General features: G+C 42.2%; 4 protein-coding genes across 6 annotated transcripts in view; 3 read left to right on the forward strand and 1 right to left on the reverse strand.

Annotated features, from left to right (window-relative positions):
* Positions 1-1,622, forward strand: part of LOC105453513 (zinc finger protein 271) — a 4,394-nt gene extending 2,772 nt beyond the window's left edge. For both annotated transcript variants that reach the window (XM_011695543.1, XM_011695544.1), the window contains exons 6-8: positions 76-218; positions 433-1,097; positions 1,181-1,622. In XM_011695543.1, coding sequence (XP_011693845.1) covers positions 76-218; positions 433-1,097; positions 1,181-1,199 — 827 coding nt within the window. In that variant the 3' untranslated portion in view covers positions 1,200-1,622. The remainder of the gene's footprint in view (positions 1-75; positions 219-432; positions 1,098-1,180) is intronic.
* A 217-nt stretch (positions 1,623-1,839) lies between these two features.
* Positions 1,840-5,791, reverse strand: LOC105453517 (Bardet-Biedl syndrome 7 protein-like). The gene is given in 13 exon segments (XM_011695551.1): positions 1,840-2,048; positions 2,112-2,398; positions 2,401-2,569; positions 2,626-2,747; positions 2,829-3,038; positions 3,041-3,127; positions 3,225-3,414; positions 3,510-3,775; positions 3,854-4,106; positions 4,173-4,249; positions 4,579-4,747; positions 4,850-5,048; positions 5,330-5,791. Coding segments are annotated over 13 exon segments (2,307 nt in total). The 5' UTR covers positions 5,478-5,791; the 3' UTR covers positions 1,840-1,918.
* A 148-nt stretch (positions 5,792-5,939) lies between these two features.
* Positions 5,940-7,100, forward strand: LOC105453516 (anaphase-promoting complex subunit 10). Its single transcript, XM_011695549.1, has 3 exons — positions 5,940-6,185; positions 6,293-6,545; positions 6,636-7,100. The coding sequence occupies exons 1-3, from the start codon at positions 6,161-6,163 to the stop codon at positions 6,925-6,927; spliced, it is 570 nt and encodes a 189-aa protein (XP_011693851.1). The 5' UTR covers positions 5,940-6,160; the 3' UTR covers positions 6,928-7,100.
* Positions 7,101-7,193: 93 nt separating this feature from the next.
* Positions 7,194-14,850, forward strand: part of LOC105453515 — an 8,388-nt gene continuing 731 nt past the window's right edge. The window contains exons 1-15 of one of the 2 annotated variants that reach the window (XM_011695547.1): positions 7,194-7,422; positions 7,513-7,644; positions 9,550-9,701; positions 9,789-10,736; positions 10,873-11,275; positions 11,355-11,806; positions 11,887-12,035; positions 12,106-12,353; positions 12,423-12,671; positions 12,759-12,941; positions 13,023-13,183; positions 13,261-13,510; positions 13,600-13,843; positions 13,918-14,288; positions 14,379-14,687. In XM_011695547.1, coding sequence (XP_011693849.1) covers positions 7,239-7,422; positions 7,513-7,644; positions 9,550-9,701; positions 9,789-10,736; positions 10,873-11,275; positions 11,355-11,806; positions 11,887-12,035; positions 12,106-12,353; positions 12,423-12,671; positions 12,759-12,941; positions 13,023-13,183; positions 13,261-13,510; positions 13,600-13,843; positions 13,918-14,288; positions 14,379-14,687 — 4,435 coding nt within the window. In that variant the 5' untranslated portion in view covers positions 7,194-7,238. Of the gene's footprint in view, positions 7,423-7,512; positions 7,645-8,750; positions 9,102-9,549; positions 9,702-9,788; positions 10,737-10,872; positions 11,276-11,354; positions 11,807-11,886; positions 12,036-12,105; positions 12,354-12,422; positions 12,672-12,758; positions 12,942-13,022; positions 13,184-13,260; positions 13,511-13,599; positions 13,844-13,917; positions 14,289-14,378; positions 14,688-14,850 lie in introns of those variants that run through there. The other variant, XM_011695548.1, reaches the window with a different exon arrangement.

Here is a 14,850-nt window from a genome sequence, read left to right on the forward strand (position 1 = left end):
CGTGTGCTCTTCCGATCTCACCCCCACCCCGAAAGTACTCGAAGATAAGATCTTAAAGATGACATTCTTTTGCAGATGACGAATTAACGTGTCCTCAGTGCAATCGTTCATTCCACCATAAGAATAGCTTAGTTTATCACATGCGATCTCACAGCGGGGAACGGCCGCATCAGTGCGATATCTGTAGTAAACGTTTCTTTGCCGCCAGCGCGTTGAAAGTAAGCACTGTAATCAGACTTTACAAAGTGTAAATTTTAAGCGTATGTCTTAATTATTGCACAAGAGAGATTACTAATGTTTATATTTAATAATTTGTAATTTCAAGCGACTAATATATTTCGCAGTTATAAATGTTCTGCGGTGCAGCGATCAGACAATTTAATTTTATTATTAGGAATAAAAGAAATCTAATCATTTTGTCGCTACGAACAGGTACACAAGAGACTTCACAGCGGCGACAAGCCGTACAAGTGCGAGGAATGCGGGCGGCACTTCCGGCAGTGGGGCGACTTGAAGTATCACTCGACGAGTATCCACTCGGAGCACAAGCAGTACCAGTGCGAGTACTGCGCCAAGGAGTTCGCCCGGAAGTACTCGCTGATCGTGCACAGGCGCATCCACACCGGCGAGAAGAACTACCGCTGCGAGTTCTGCAACAAGACGTTCCGCGCGAGCAGTTACTTGCAGAATCACCGTCGCATACACACCGGCGAGAAGCCGCATCCGTGCGAGATGTGCGGCAAGCCGTTCCGCGTGCGGAGCGACATGAAGAGGCACATGCACACGCACTCCCGCACGAAGACGAATGACAAGCAGCCGTTGAACAGAATCCTGACGGGGAAGAACGGAGCGGAGGAGGCGACGATGGAGGTGGCCGACAAGGGGGCGCAGGCGAAAACGATTCAGGATTTCGTGAGAGACCTGAAACTGGAGGTCGAAGCGACGGGTGTTGTGGAGATCGTCCCGCCGGATGACAATCCGGAGAGCATTTTGCCGCATACTGGTGGACAGACCTTAGAATATACCGTGCCGTCTACGGCGGACGCTGTAAATGCGGACAGAGATCCTCTGGAAGCGGTTGTGCGACCTGACAGCATGTGAGTAAAATCAATTGTGTATCCTCGATCGGCAGTCAAATATCTTTTTCAATTAATCTATTGTGTTTTTGTGTGTTTTGCAGGCAATATTTCTTTATGTAATCGTGAAAATCTCAAGAGAAGAAAGTGTATTCCACAGCACAAGGATAATTATTTATGAAGAAATATTGGTACTCAAACGGTCTGTAATGCAAATATCATGTTTCATAAAAATGACTTTTAGTAGCATTGGACTGATATTCGAAGCGATAATAGTTTCATTTTTAAATAAAAATGACTTACGTGCATAATTTTATATAAATAAAATCGAAAAGCTTTGCTTGTTCGAAAGCAAACAACCGGAGATAAATCTAAGATTTGATAAGTAAATCGCATGCACACACTGCCTATAAATAATGTGTAACATACTTTTCAGTTTCTAAGAGGGAGTAAGTAATTTGTGTGACATCAAGTAGAAAACTAGATTTTGCAACAGTCCTAAGATTTTCATGAGGAAAATGTCATTTATATATAAATACTCTATATATATATATATATATATATATATATATATATATATATATGTATGTATGTATACATACACGTACGCATCATACTGTAATTAACACTAAAATTGTACATTTTTAAGATTAGGATTATACAATTGTGTAATTGTACAATTTAGCGGTATATGTACATATACATATATATATATATATATATATATAACCGCTAAATGGACAATATATATATACATTGTGAATTAACGTTAAAAAATATATTTTTTACTTGAACATGTTTATAGAATACATTGGTCCACTTCATTCGCAATCTCCGAACGTCTAGATAGCCGCTGGTATTATAGTCGGCATGCTCATGTCGGCTTTGCTAATGAAAACTTGCAAGATAGTAGCCAAATCCCTGGATGCGAGGGCGTCTTTGAGCTTCGTCGTAGCCTCCGTGCCGCTAATTCTGCTTACACGAACGGTACCGTTAGAATCTGTCAGGCCACATTACGTGAGTCCTTATCTTTACCTTCGAGATCGCTTCGCTCGTTCCCAATCTACGTATAAGTCGGTGATGATAGCGTGCAGCCTGTTCAGGATTTCGGTGTCCTTCGCCATAAGCGATCTGATCTCCGTCTCCTTCTCCAGCAACTCCTGATACTCGGAGCACAAGTTCTCCCTCGGATTGGACTGGAGTTCCCACTCTTCGAGAGCGTCCAGAATCTTTATCTTTTGAATTAAATCGTAGGCTGCGCTCAATCGCGGAAGTATTAACTCCAAGACCCTAGATACGCTTCCGTCCGCCACCTCTGCGTAATAAGATTTACATTTGCGACTTCGAAGAGAAGTGTAACGCTCGTCGATATTCAATAATTACCGCAGAATACGTCTAGCTTTATCTTTCGTTTCGTCGCCTCCTTCGTTAAGATATCTCTGAGAATTATGACGGTGGATATATTCTCGCCCAGAAAAAGCGCGCTCCCTTTCCTGCGGTTCACCAGAAGATTAATGTCGGGTTCCGATTTTACATTGCACAAACTTACTTATATTTGCATTTGAGGACCGTGCCGATGAAGGACGAGGCATATATTAAAACAGCTTCGCCCTCGTGAATGTGAGGCCTCTCGGGCACGTCCGGTAATGCCAGAGACAGCCATGCGTGCATCTGAAAAGGAAATACACGAGGAACATGAAGGATCATTTCTCCCGCGACGAGATTGACAAGGGTAAAAAGAAAAAGTGTAACCTCGGCAACGGTGAAATTTCCGTTTAGTTTCAATTCATTAAACGGACCGCTGGACGTCGTGTTGTCATCTTCGTGTTGCCTGACGTGCAGAGATAAGGCGTAAATGGGAACTATGATTTTACGGCAACGCTTCGGCTGTACCTGGGAATTATTATAAATATTAACGTGACGCAAGTATATCTCGGATTCGGAAAAGCGACGTGTAATAAAATAAATACCTGGGACGTTACGTAGATCTGCAAGGTGCCCGGCTGGCCTTCGATGAACCTTAGTCGCATTTCCAGACGATTTGTATTGATCTATTTACAAAAGCGATTTCTCGTGAGGCTTACACTTTTAGAGATACTGTTAAAGTTCAAAGAGATTATATCGTTTCAGAGAATTGCATTTGAGTACTTGGCATCGATAAGTAGCAAGGACGAAATTGCTCTCTCTAGGATCGCAAGCGGACAGGCTGACCACTGCGCTATTATTCTCCGTCTCCAACAGATTGACGGGCGTGTCGGATTGTATCAGAATATTGTCGATCGACGCGTCCAGTTCCACGGACAGAGAATATGAAGCGTCTTCTTTGTGCAGTACCATCCTGCGAATCACATTTAATTGTTTAATTGATTTTAATTCTTGCAATTTCAGTCCTCGTATTTGTAAAATGTAAGAAATAATTTTTGCTGCGGTTACTTATGATTCACTGCCAGTATCGAGGGTGCTAGAGGATCTGGCATGAAATTGGCCGACTCCTTCTCCTCGTTGAGCTTCTCCTGCAACTGGTGTATCTCCAGCTTCAGCCTGGCCAATCCGACGTCGCTCTGTCCCGCTTCCAGTAGACCAGGAGGACTGGTGGTCAATCCGAATACTCGGCCGGAGTAAGTCGTGACGAGAACCTCGGGGTAATTGGCGACGCCGATTATCCCACCCACGACTGTACTAATACTCTCGCCGGCGTTCTGTAACGATTTATTTTCTAAACCGGTGTGATTTAACCGAGACTCGATGGGAACTGTAATACGGTCACGATCACTCACGTAGTGATAGCGTAGAATGGACGACACGTCCTCGTCGGGAAATGTGTACACCTCGACGATTCCGTCCTGCCGGCCAACGAGGATGTCTATACCGTCCTGTAACTGATGAGTATCCAACGAAGTGATTCCCGAGCCCGTCGAAGTCAGCAGCCAGGTGATCCGGAGAGTTTTGTTGCCTTGGAGGATCAGCAGTCCGACCCTACCGTCCGCCGTACCGACCAGAACGCGGTCCCTCGAGTATATCTCTCCCTCTCTGAAGCGAGGCGAGTAATGTGAAATAATTCACTCGACATGCCGCGTGTGAAATTATCAAGAATACCTGTATATGGAAAGCACCATAGGAGCGCTCGGCAATCTTAGGACCGTTGGACTTCTTGTGCCATGCAAGACGCGCACCTGGAAAGCAGATCAGCCTGCATCAATGAATCAACTCCGAAAAATAATAAACTCCATATTCAAATCTCTCTGTAAGTTTTTGGTAAAAAAAAAAAAGAAATGAAATGAGATTTAAATCCATCGCAGAAACTTTATAAAAATGAAAAAATACTTCGGATAAAATCGCGAGAATATGAATTAATTTTCAAGATATGGAATTAACTAATCGACTGGTTGTTTTTTTAAAGGTATAGTTTTCTTAACCGGAACTACTGCATTTCTCGATTGGAGCCTGAGAGACGATGCTTTCCCAACGAGTCACAGTTTGATGAAATTACGCGATATCTTACCGCGCAATCTGCACAAGCTAGAATAGCGTATACCACGTTGCCGTCTGCGGGCAGGAGCACGACGTCGTGCAGGGTTTCTCCGGCCAGATACGAATCGGCATCCTTGCAGTCTCTGTATCGGTGATAAAGATCACGCGCGCATGCCGCGAGATCAGGACCGAGGACGTGCCTGCATGGAACATTTCGTAATAATTAATACGGTAACGGGTCGTAAACACGTCGAAGATACCCGATCACGTAGAATTATTGAGTTGAAAGTGAGTGAGCTTACATCGCGGAAATCGGATCTATTAGGTTGGTGTCGAACTCTAAGAACAGCTTGCCCTTTCTCGTGAATCCCTTCACGGAGCTGTCGTACGCGAGGAAAATCTTGTCCCTCACCATACCTATCGAGCCACCGAGGACCATTTTCTGGATTTTTGGGCCGGGCAGGGATTTAAACGACAGTTGCAGCTCCCCCTTTTTCATGCCTGTCCGAGGAAGAATTTTGTGATTTTGTGTATTTCTCAAATATTCAGACGCCTCATAATATTTCGATATTAATATCGAAACTTTAGAAGATAATTGCGACATTAAATCGCTTAATTTAGCGTCTCTTGATTAATTGCGATATCAGAATAATATCAATCAGTTATGAATGAATATTAATTAAAGATTCGTATATAATAATATTAATTAATCGTTTATTTATTTATTACTATGAATTTTATTGGGCTACTCTCGTACTGTATAGATACATATTTATAAGTACCATAAATATGCAGCACACCGTCGTGATCTGCAACGGCGAACTTTTGCGGCTGCCTCGTCGCGTTCTCATTAGGCGGAAATATGATAGTTGTGCCACGTGAGGTGACTCCCACCGTCGTGTAATCTATCCTCGATAGCGCCAACGTCATCGCTCGGTTTCATCGATCAGTTGATTTAATTTATATAGAATCGTTTCGTCGACGAAGTCGACTTCACTCAAATTATTATCGTTTACCGAATCGCCCCAAAATATCAAATGTCTCGCTTAATTGGTCAATTTCGTAAGTCCTGCGGAGTCTCGGCGCAAAGTGCCTCGGCGACATTCGGGGCACCGATGGTAAAATAATGCGATCAATATTTAAAACCATGACGACGCGCGGCACAACAAACCGGTTTTCCGAAATCCTCGTAAAAATTGAGAAGTCCCTCAATACCGGACGCGATGTTTCTCGGCGAAATTTTATCTCATACGTGTGAATCGAGCTCGAATAATAATTATACCCCGCGCGTGTAATTGCGGATTTGAAATTGAATCAAGGTGCAAATTGATTTGACTCTGAAGAATCGAGAGGTATCGATCACGGAAGGTGGTACATCTCGATATCCTCGATGACGAGTCGAGAGTCAATCGAGAGCGTGCCTGATTGTTATTGAAATGCTCGGGTAGGAGGCATCGAAACGTTCGCTGGGAATTGGAAAACAATTGTTGTAATGCATCCAGAAGTTGCGCGGCCTGCCGTGGTTTCGTATGACACTTCGACGAGTGTTGGATAGACGTTGAATAACGAAGCTGCCACGCTAGAGCAACAGCTTGAGGAGACCTAACCTAGCTATGAGCAACAAGACCAACACAAACGGTGAGTCGTAACTCTGTATAACTTCTTCGATTTTATTCCTCTGATCGGCTTTCAAGCGACAAATTTACACCGGGACGTCTCACGCGAGGAAAGAAATGTTCGCGCAGGGGAGATAGATCCCGTGCAGGAGCAGCTGACTGGCCGTGTGCGGGAGGTCGGGAACTACGCGATCTGGAGCCTGTCCAGCTGCAAGCCGGGCTTCGGCGTGGACCAGCTGCGCGACGACATCACGGAAACGTACTGGCAGTCGGACGGGCAGCTGCCTCACCTGGTGAACATACAGTTCAAGAGGAAGACGACCATTCGTGACATATGCATCTACACGGATTACAAGCTGGACGAGAGCTACACTCCCAACAGGTAGAGAGATACCCTCCGTTCGCTCGGAGACACCAGCGATCGTCGTTGGCTGTTATTAACGTGACATTTCTTTTCCGGCCGATTGAACAGGATAAGCATCAGAGCTGGGACCAACTTCAACGACCTGCAGGAGGTGGAGGTGATGGACTTGAACGAGCCGAGCGGATGGATAGTGATCCCCATTAAGAACATCAACGATCGGCCCATTAGGACATTCATGATTCAGATAGCGGTAATCAGCAATCATCAAAACGGCAGGGACACCCACATGAGGCAGATCAAGATCCACAGCCCAGCGCAGGATATTCTCGGCCCGCCGGCGCCTTACATCCCGGGGCAATTTCTCACGAATGAATTTTTACGCTACGCCACTATTAGATGAAGATTTGTAAATTAAACTTCCTGAGCATAGACATATATATAGATATATATAAAATAAAATTTTATTATCAACATTCAATTCAACATATTCGTAAACGCTTCCATTTTCAATCTCTTTTATTTCATTGTTTTGCAATCTACTTGTTTTTGTTAGGAATAAATTGATCTATTTCATCAAGGAGTAAATGACAAATTCTGAGACACCTTGTATATGTAGCTGTTACAGAATGGAAACATTACTGCGGAATTCGGAAGGGTAGGAACTGTGTACAGAAAAAACTGTAAACACAAGTGTTATTGGATAGCAAACCCATGTTGTGGCTCAGTCGTGATCGGTCGCTCGAGAGGCTTTGTGTGAATATGTTACGAGAGCTCCTCCTCCTGATTTTCACGTTAATATGTGTGACACGGTGCGAACGTTCCCCATCTTATTCAACGGAAAACTTGTACGCGATACTCGATCGCACGACAGAATACTTCAAAAATCTCAGTGATGGTAAAATATTAATCGCCTTGCATACGAAAGTAAAACCCCCAGATGTAAAAAAACAATCATTTTAATTTATGAAACATTCGGCATTTTTAGCGTACGGTATATCGAATAGTGAGACTTCGAGTGATATTAACAATGAAATTGCGAAATATATGAACGATACGACCAAAATACTTCGGGGAAGCAAGCGTGGAAAGAGAAATCTTCAGAATGAGCCCGATAAAGGTGAGCAAAAAATTTCACACGTATGCACACACTTGTGAAAATTCCGCGTGATTGAAAGAAATTGATAGGACAAAGTACCCTTAACACTAACACTTCTGCTTTTATACAATTCTGTGCGATTGACTGAAAGAAATTGATTTGGACAAAGTTTGATTGGACACTTGACAATTAACACTTCCGCTTTTGTACAATTACATCAGTCGGAAAGCTTGCTAAATTTTCCTTCTATTCCGAAAAGCTCCTTGAACGCGTGCTGGCAATCGTGATCGGTTAGGTACTTGAGAAGCTGACCCATGTCGTTGTGACGCTCAGTGGTGGGAAAGGAGACCTCTTGAAAGTCCGCGAACTTGCGCGTGCCGTCCACGTCGCCGCAGTCCTCTTCCCTTTCCAATAATTTTACCAATATCCTGTGCCAGTTCATGGTTTTGATCTGCAAAAGAGTTGCGCGAATTGCGTGAAATATATCCTCTCGTTGAATTAAAATAAGATAACGGAGGGATCATTGTTGACCTTACTTTCTGCCAGCAGTACTCGCAATCCTCCAGGGTTCCCTCCATGCAAATGATTCCCGGCTTGCCGGCCAGGCAGAATCCCGTGATGGAGCTCTCCTTCGCCAAATTCGCCACGTCCCGCCGTTTGAACTTGCTGTATATGTGATGACTGTAGATCCAATATCTGGAGAAAACCACCGCGGCCCGATCGTCCGCCGTGCCGCTTTTACTCGCGTCGCTGCGCTTACCCGCTTGGCTACACGCGGAGGCTTCGAGATAGGTCTCGGCGTTGTCCTGCAGCCACGATATCAGCGTGTAGATGCAAGGCTCACCCGCCTCCTGAGCCTTGACGACAATCGAGAGCTCCTTGTTCAGCAGGCACTGCTGCGTTCTGTCCAAACAAGAGCCTCTCGCGTACACTTCGGGCTGCTCCTTCGGGTAGTTAGTTGGTAGGCTTACCAGCAGCTCAACGTTCTCCTAAATGGCGTAAACAACACCGTTAATGGCATTGGCATACGTAGAGGAAAAATAATTTGAAGAACGTGCAGTAAGCAGTTATAAAGACATCATGACAAGGTTATATTACAAGTAAATAAATGTTACATTACACCGTTCAACGGGACTGCGATGGCGTATTCCAGCCATCGCGGTGGCTCCCGGTCGGGGCACTCGATGTACTCGTTGATGTCAGCCAAAACCCCATGGTCCGCCACGGTCAGTTCGGTCGGGTAGACGGACTGCAGTGCCTGCAGCTCGTTCACCTGCGCCGTCAGACTCTCCGTCACCTCCGTAGACATGCCTCGAACGACGACACATACGACAGGACGACGAGTCGGTCCGCGTCTCGCTATGCTCAGTTTTCGACGACGGTCGAATCGATCCAGACGATAGCACGAAGCAAAATATTGGCGTATATCGTCCAGACGTTGAGGTTATCGAGAGATCAGCTGATGTTGACATTTTCGTGTAGGAAGTCCGCACGGCTGCGCTTCGAAATCGGAGCACGTTGTCTCTTGCGTCTTATAATTTTTTATCTTAATTCATGCTTTGTTGTATTTTTTTATTAATTTATTTTGACTTTATTTATGTAAATTGTTCATATTCTATCAAATTTTTGAATTTATTGGCGTGAATAAAGCTATTTTTAAGGAAAAGATGTTTGAAATTTCAAGATATTTAAGAATTAAATTAAAAAGTAGAATAATTTTGAAATCGCAAGAAATTTTTAAATGTAGAAATACTCATTTACAAAATATTATTTTTAGAATTTAATTCATGCAATATTAAAAGATTATTCCTGTATTAAATTTTTTTTATCTTTCTTGAATTCTACTACAGATATCTTTAAAAATGAATTTTAAACAGTGAATGCGTTTGATTGCAATTTTACTCTGAGCTCTGATTTTTTTCACAGGTGTGTACGTTCTGCAAAGTTTCAAAGAGGTCTTTTCCTTCGATTTGCCGGACTTTCAGGACACGACCTTCTTTTCCATACAAGATGAATATCAGTTGCTCTGGTTCGCAGCTGCCATCAATTCCTCAGACGTTCTGCTTTATCAATTGGTCGTACGTCGTAATCAACTACATTTTTATTTTATTGCCAAAAACGTAGGTAGGAAAAAAAAACGCTCTACGAAATTATATATTTTTCAGAATAATAAAGCGGAGCTCGTCGGAACGTATCCGCAGCCGGACGGAGAACGGATAATCGTACAAAATTATAGCGCCGGTACGCTTATAGTCGTGCAGAAGAAGTATACCGATGGAATCGTCATTCTGCACCTCGGCAAGAACGAAAACGGAACGTACGAATTGCAGTTCAAACAAGAGTTCGAAATTCCCGAAGTGGTGCATACGAATATCTGGCTCGAAATGAATCGGATGTATCTGGGAATCGCTTCGAAGAGGAAAATATTCATCTACGTCTGGCTCGGGGAGAATTTCGACAAGATCGACACGTTGCTCTACGGGGCGAGAAAACTCTTGCCCTTCCAGAGCAAGAGCTTCATGCACGTCGCCGTCGTGGGGTTCGAGGACACGAGGATATTCCGATTTTCCGTGCGTTCCAACAAATTCGTGGAGATGCAGCAGTTGCATTACGCCAGCGACGTCAGTTCGTTTCACTTCAAGGAGGGCCATTTCGAGGAGCGCTTTCTAGCTTTGGCCGGTAGCGAGTACACGGTCTTGTACAAGGAGATGTACGGTCGCTTCGTGCCGTTTCAGAGAATTGCTCCAGCAACGCGGATTCATTCCCTGACGATGGAAAACACCGTCGTTCTTCTGTTGGTGAAGGAGGATATTTATCAGTACAACGGCTGGAGATTTCTAAAATTGCCTACGAAATTATCGAACCTTCGACAAATTCGTTCTATTCGCTCGCACGACAAAGACGTGCTGGTGGTACAGGATCAGACCGGAAAGTGGAAGTTCTTGATGCCTGCTTGGTTGGCGAAGAAAACGTGGAAATCCCTGCAGGACGAAACAGCCGCATGGTGTTCCGAGATCAAGCAAAAGGCGTCTCAGAGGACTTTGGAAAAGCTGCCAGATTTAAAGAGACCCGTGATTTTGAACGCGCACATCGGTCGGCTTCGCATGCAGAACGTAAGTCTATTGTCTCTCAGTCTTTGTTAGTTTGAATAAAAAATTTTTTCCTCTAAATCATTTAAATAAAAAATATAATTTCACATATTAAATTGATCGACAATAAAAAAAATCTGTATTTGTCGAATGTTGCCAGTTAAACGGTCATAACTCAGAGGAATTGATTCGTTTGACGGAGCGGTACAAGAGTACAATCGCCAAATTAAATCTGACGAGCAGCCTCTTGGCACAAGGGATAGACGAGAGACTTAAGCACGCGGTCTTGCACGGCAAGAAGATCACGGTCAAGTGTAAGACGAACTGTCACGTTCATCGTATAATCACGGATGGCGGAATTAATTTTGCTAAATACGTGGAATCAGATCCCAATCAGACTCAAGAGTTCGCCAAACTGAAAGTGAAGACGATAAATAATTGGAAATGCCCCGTTCCTAATTTAAAGATAGACGATATATTCGTTAAAGGAACTATTAATGGGATATCGATGCGAGACCTGCAAGAGGGAACTTTGAAAGTTTCAGGAGATCAAGTAGTTTCAGGTAATTTAATGCACTGTATTGATTTCTTCTTCATGGTATATCCTGTATTATATTATATTCATATTTATATGAATTTTAGGTAATCACATCTTCACCAACTTGCGCGTGACAAACGTTTCGATTCCGTTAGGTATCGCAACAAGTAATATTCCGAAGCGAACATTGTACATGAAAGAGGTGAAAGTAAAAGATTTACATCTAACCGAGGACGAATTCTTGTTGCCGTTAAACGGTCCCGCCACTGTGATGAACGGTTCGATAACTGCTGCGAGAGTGAGACTTACGGGCCTCGTCGACATATCAGGTGGACTAGCGGGCAAAGGACTCGAAAAATTCAAGCCTTTGAGGGAGATTCTCACGCCGTTGACGTTGCTCGGTGATCGTTTCCTGCAGAACGTGACGTTCAGAAACTTCGTCAAAGCTAAAGATATCGTCAGATCTCGCGGATCGTCGATGAAAGAAATCATAGAGAACAGCGTACCGTTAGATTCTAACGTATCGGCGCATTTGATATTATCCAGCAACAAGACAGTAATTATTTTGAAATCTGTATCTCCACGTCTGTATGCGCGCGTGACGATTTTGAATTTATTTTACATTTGCATTTTCAGCAATGGAGCAATGTGATTCTGCAGGATTTTGATACTACGAATTTGGTAACGAAGAATTCTGCTGAGACTATCGTTATTTCTGGTACAAAATACACGAATAATAATGTCACTCTGTCAAGCGTTGCCTTTGAAAATCTTCCCATTCCAAAGTACGCACAGTTTCATCGCTTTATGAAGCATCTAGAATATTCTAGATCTTTTAAAATTGTATATTTGCAGATTGACGATTCCACTGTGTGCCGAGGAAGTCATCATCCCGGACATTAGAACTTCTTCGATAAAAATGGGCGATATAATTGCAAAAAATTTAAATGTTTCGCACGTTCTTGGAGCTCATAACTTGAATACGACCATTTTCGATTCGGCGTCAGCTTTGCATAGCATTGACTTTTCAGCGAAGCTATTCACAGGCCGGGTTTTCGTGAGGAATATAACAGTGTCAGAAATTAAGGGAACAAATCTGAAAGGTATAATAAAAATAACTCAAATTGATCTCTTGTGTACCGCACACTATACTTATAATCTATATTACGTAGACTTAAAAATTGGAATGAACGAGTGGATAGGGACGAAGTATCTCGAAGGACCAGTAAACATTCCGAAGCTCGTCGTTCGCAATCTCGAAACGCCAGTCTACTTAAATCTCTCTTTACCTACGAGACTAAAAAATGTAATTATAAAAGGGGATAGCGACATCAAAAGGATTAATAACATAGATATACGATCTTTTATGGAAAATGTACTAAAGGTGGACGACCCGATATCTTTAGATCACGTAACTTTCGGTAAGCTTACATCTAATATTTCCCCATTAATTTGAAATGAGCAAGAATTTAACGTGTAACTTGTCTCTTATACAATTTTTTTTGCAGCTCGTGGTTTTACGTCAAGCAACGTACACGCTTCCCGATCGACGTTAAATCTTTCGCTTTTAGACACACATCTCAATTTGGGCTCAAAACATATTTCTACAACTCTAAGCGCAGACGCGATAGACGTGCCTCAGACGTTTGGTTACGTCGCGAGCGACGCACCGTCGACTTTTATTATACAAGGTACATACACGATGACGGAAAGTCTGCTGGTTACATTTTACGTGACGGAAAGATTTTAAACGATAAATATTTCTATTTTAGGATCAGCTAGATTTTTAAAGGAGCCAATTGTACAAAATATAAAGGACGTGAATCTGAAGCAATTATCCGAGAATTCATGGATGGCAAATGAGGACACAATTTTATCTGGTAGCAATATCTACCTTGAAAATATAACTCTGCAAGGAGACATCTTGATAAATGTAAAAATCATCAGTGATACGAAAGATATCTTACATAAGGAAGATAATGTTGATCAAGAATTTAATCATTCTTTCAGAATTCTAATAACACGTTGAATGTAAAAATGTGGACGGATCTGAGAGGCAAACTTTTAAGCAAAACGAAAGATCAGCATATTAGTGTGGTTTCGTCGTTTAAGAATGTTGAGGTGCCTAATGTCAATGCAGAAAATAATTCAACTATACAGTCTTCAGACTTGGATTTGAACAATTTGCTGACTAATTCCTTGATGAAGAATACGGCGCAAACTGTAGATGCTGCGTGGCATTTTGAAGAATTGTACATAAGTAAGGCAGTTTTAATAGAGAACAGCAATATTTTTTTTTTTTTTTTTCTTAAGAAAGATAAATTAATTATTTTCTTTTACTTAATTTAGATAATATGACTTGGGATGGTAAATTTAATGGCATCGACTTAAACACGGATGTCGTTAGGCGTGACGTAAAACGCAATTTTGTCACCGGGAAGAAAACGATATTAGGCTTGACGACTAAAAATCTTCGGGCATTAAATATAAACTTTTCGAACTTTACTAGACATGCTTTAACTCAAAGATGTTCGAAGCTGTCTATAATTAAAGGTCAAAAAATCTTTAACAACATTACTTTGAACAATTTGAGGTAATTGACGTTTCTTCCGTAATTATATTCTTATTAAATATCATTAACAACTATTCGTTTTTTTTTCTTTCTAGCGTAAAAGGTACGATTATGGGTCGCAACGTCGATAACGCATTATTGAAAATCGGAAATCAAACGCTGTTTGGCATCGACAGGATACAAGGTCAGCTTAATGCACCATCTCTTATTACCGATGGCATTGTGAACGACGTGAATCTGACGGAGTTAATAAACGCGCAAGTAAAGAAACGTAAAGCGGTGCAGACGATAGAGAATAAGATGGATTTCAGAAATGGTTTTGAAGTTATCGGAAATATCACGATCGGCGGACTTTACGGAAGTGTAAACTTAACAAATATTACCGGTCGAAATGATTTAGACATCGTCTTGGATAGAGTGACGGAAGTCATGGCGTTGACGGAAGACATAGCGACTGCATTGGAAAGTGAGTCATACATTTAGATCGGTTAAACGACGTTCACAAGAATCGATAGTGTTAATTCGACAAAATATTATTAATCGGTTTTGTTTGCAGATCGCGCTATTTATGTGAGCAAATTTGAAGCGGTGAACGAGGATGCGTTGCAAATCGCTTCCAACTCTTCCAACACAGAAAACGTGAAGGACATGAGTCTCAACAGTACCTGTCTTTGCGAGTTAAAGAACGTTTCCTCAATTTGTAACGATACGGAATTACTGAACGTTGTCGCTGGTACAAATGTCGGCGCGTTTATCACGAAGAAATTGGTGCTGCTGGATGATACCGCGTTTGTAGTATTAGTGTCGACAGATTTCATCTCGATTTACTCGTATGTCGATTCGGAACAGTTTGATCAGGTAGCAGGTGAGTCTAGCAAAAAAAATGTGTCATTTACGATCACACACTGAGAAAAAAAATTACTTAAAACAAATAAATATGTTTCAGGTACCCCTCAAAGAAATAATTTTCTTGAAGCAAGTAAAATTTTTTTATTTTAAGTAAAAGTGTTTGCACTGAGAAAAAAAAT

The sequence above is a fragment of the Wasmannia auropunctata genome, unplaced genomic scaffold (assembly GCF_000956235.1).
Source record: "Wasmannia auropunctata unplaced genomic scaffold, wasmannia.A_1.0 LD335999.1, whole genome shotgun sequence".
In the NCBI taxonomy this organism is placed as follows: Eukaryota; Metazoa; Arthropoda; class Insecta; order Hymenoptera; family Formicidae; genus Wasmannia; species Wasmannia auropunctata.

Coding starts and splice junctions, on each gene's coding strand:
- LOC105453516 (XM_011695549.1), top strand. CDS start 6,161: ATGAGCAACAAGACCAACACAAACG. Junction 6,186..6,292: donor CAACAAGACCAACACAAACG/GTGAGTCGTAAC, acceptor ATGTTCGCGCAG/GGGAGATAGATCCCGTGCAG. Junction 6,546..6,635: donor GAGAGCTACACTCCCAACAG/GTAGAGAGATAC, acceptor CCGATTGAACAG/GATAAGCATCAGAGCTGGGA.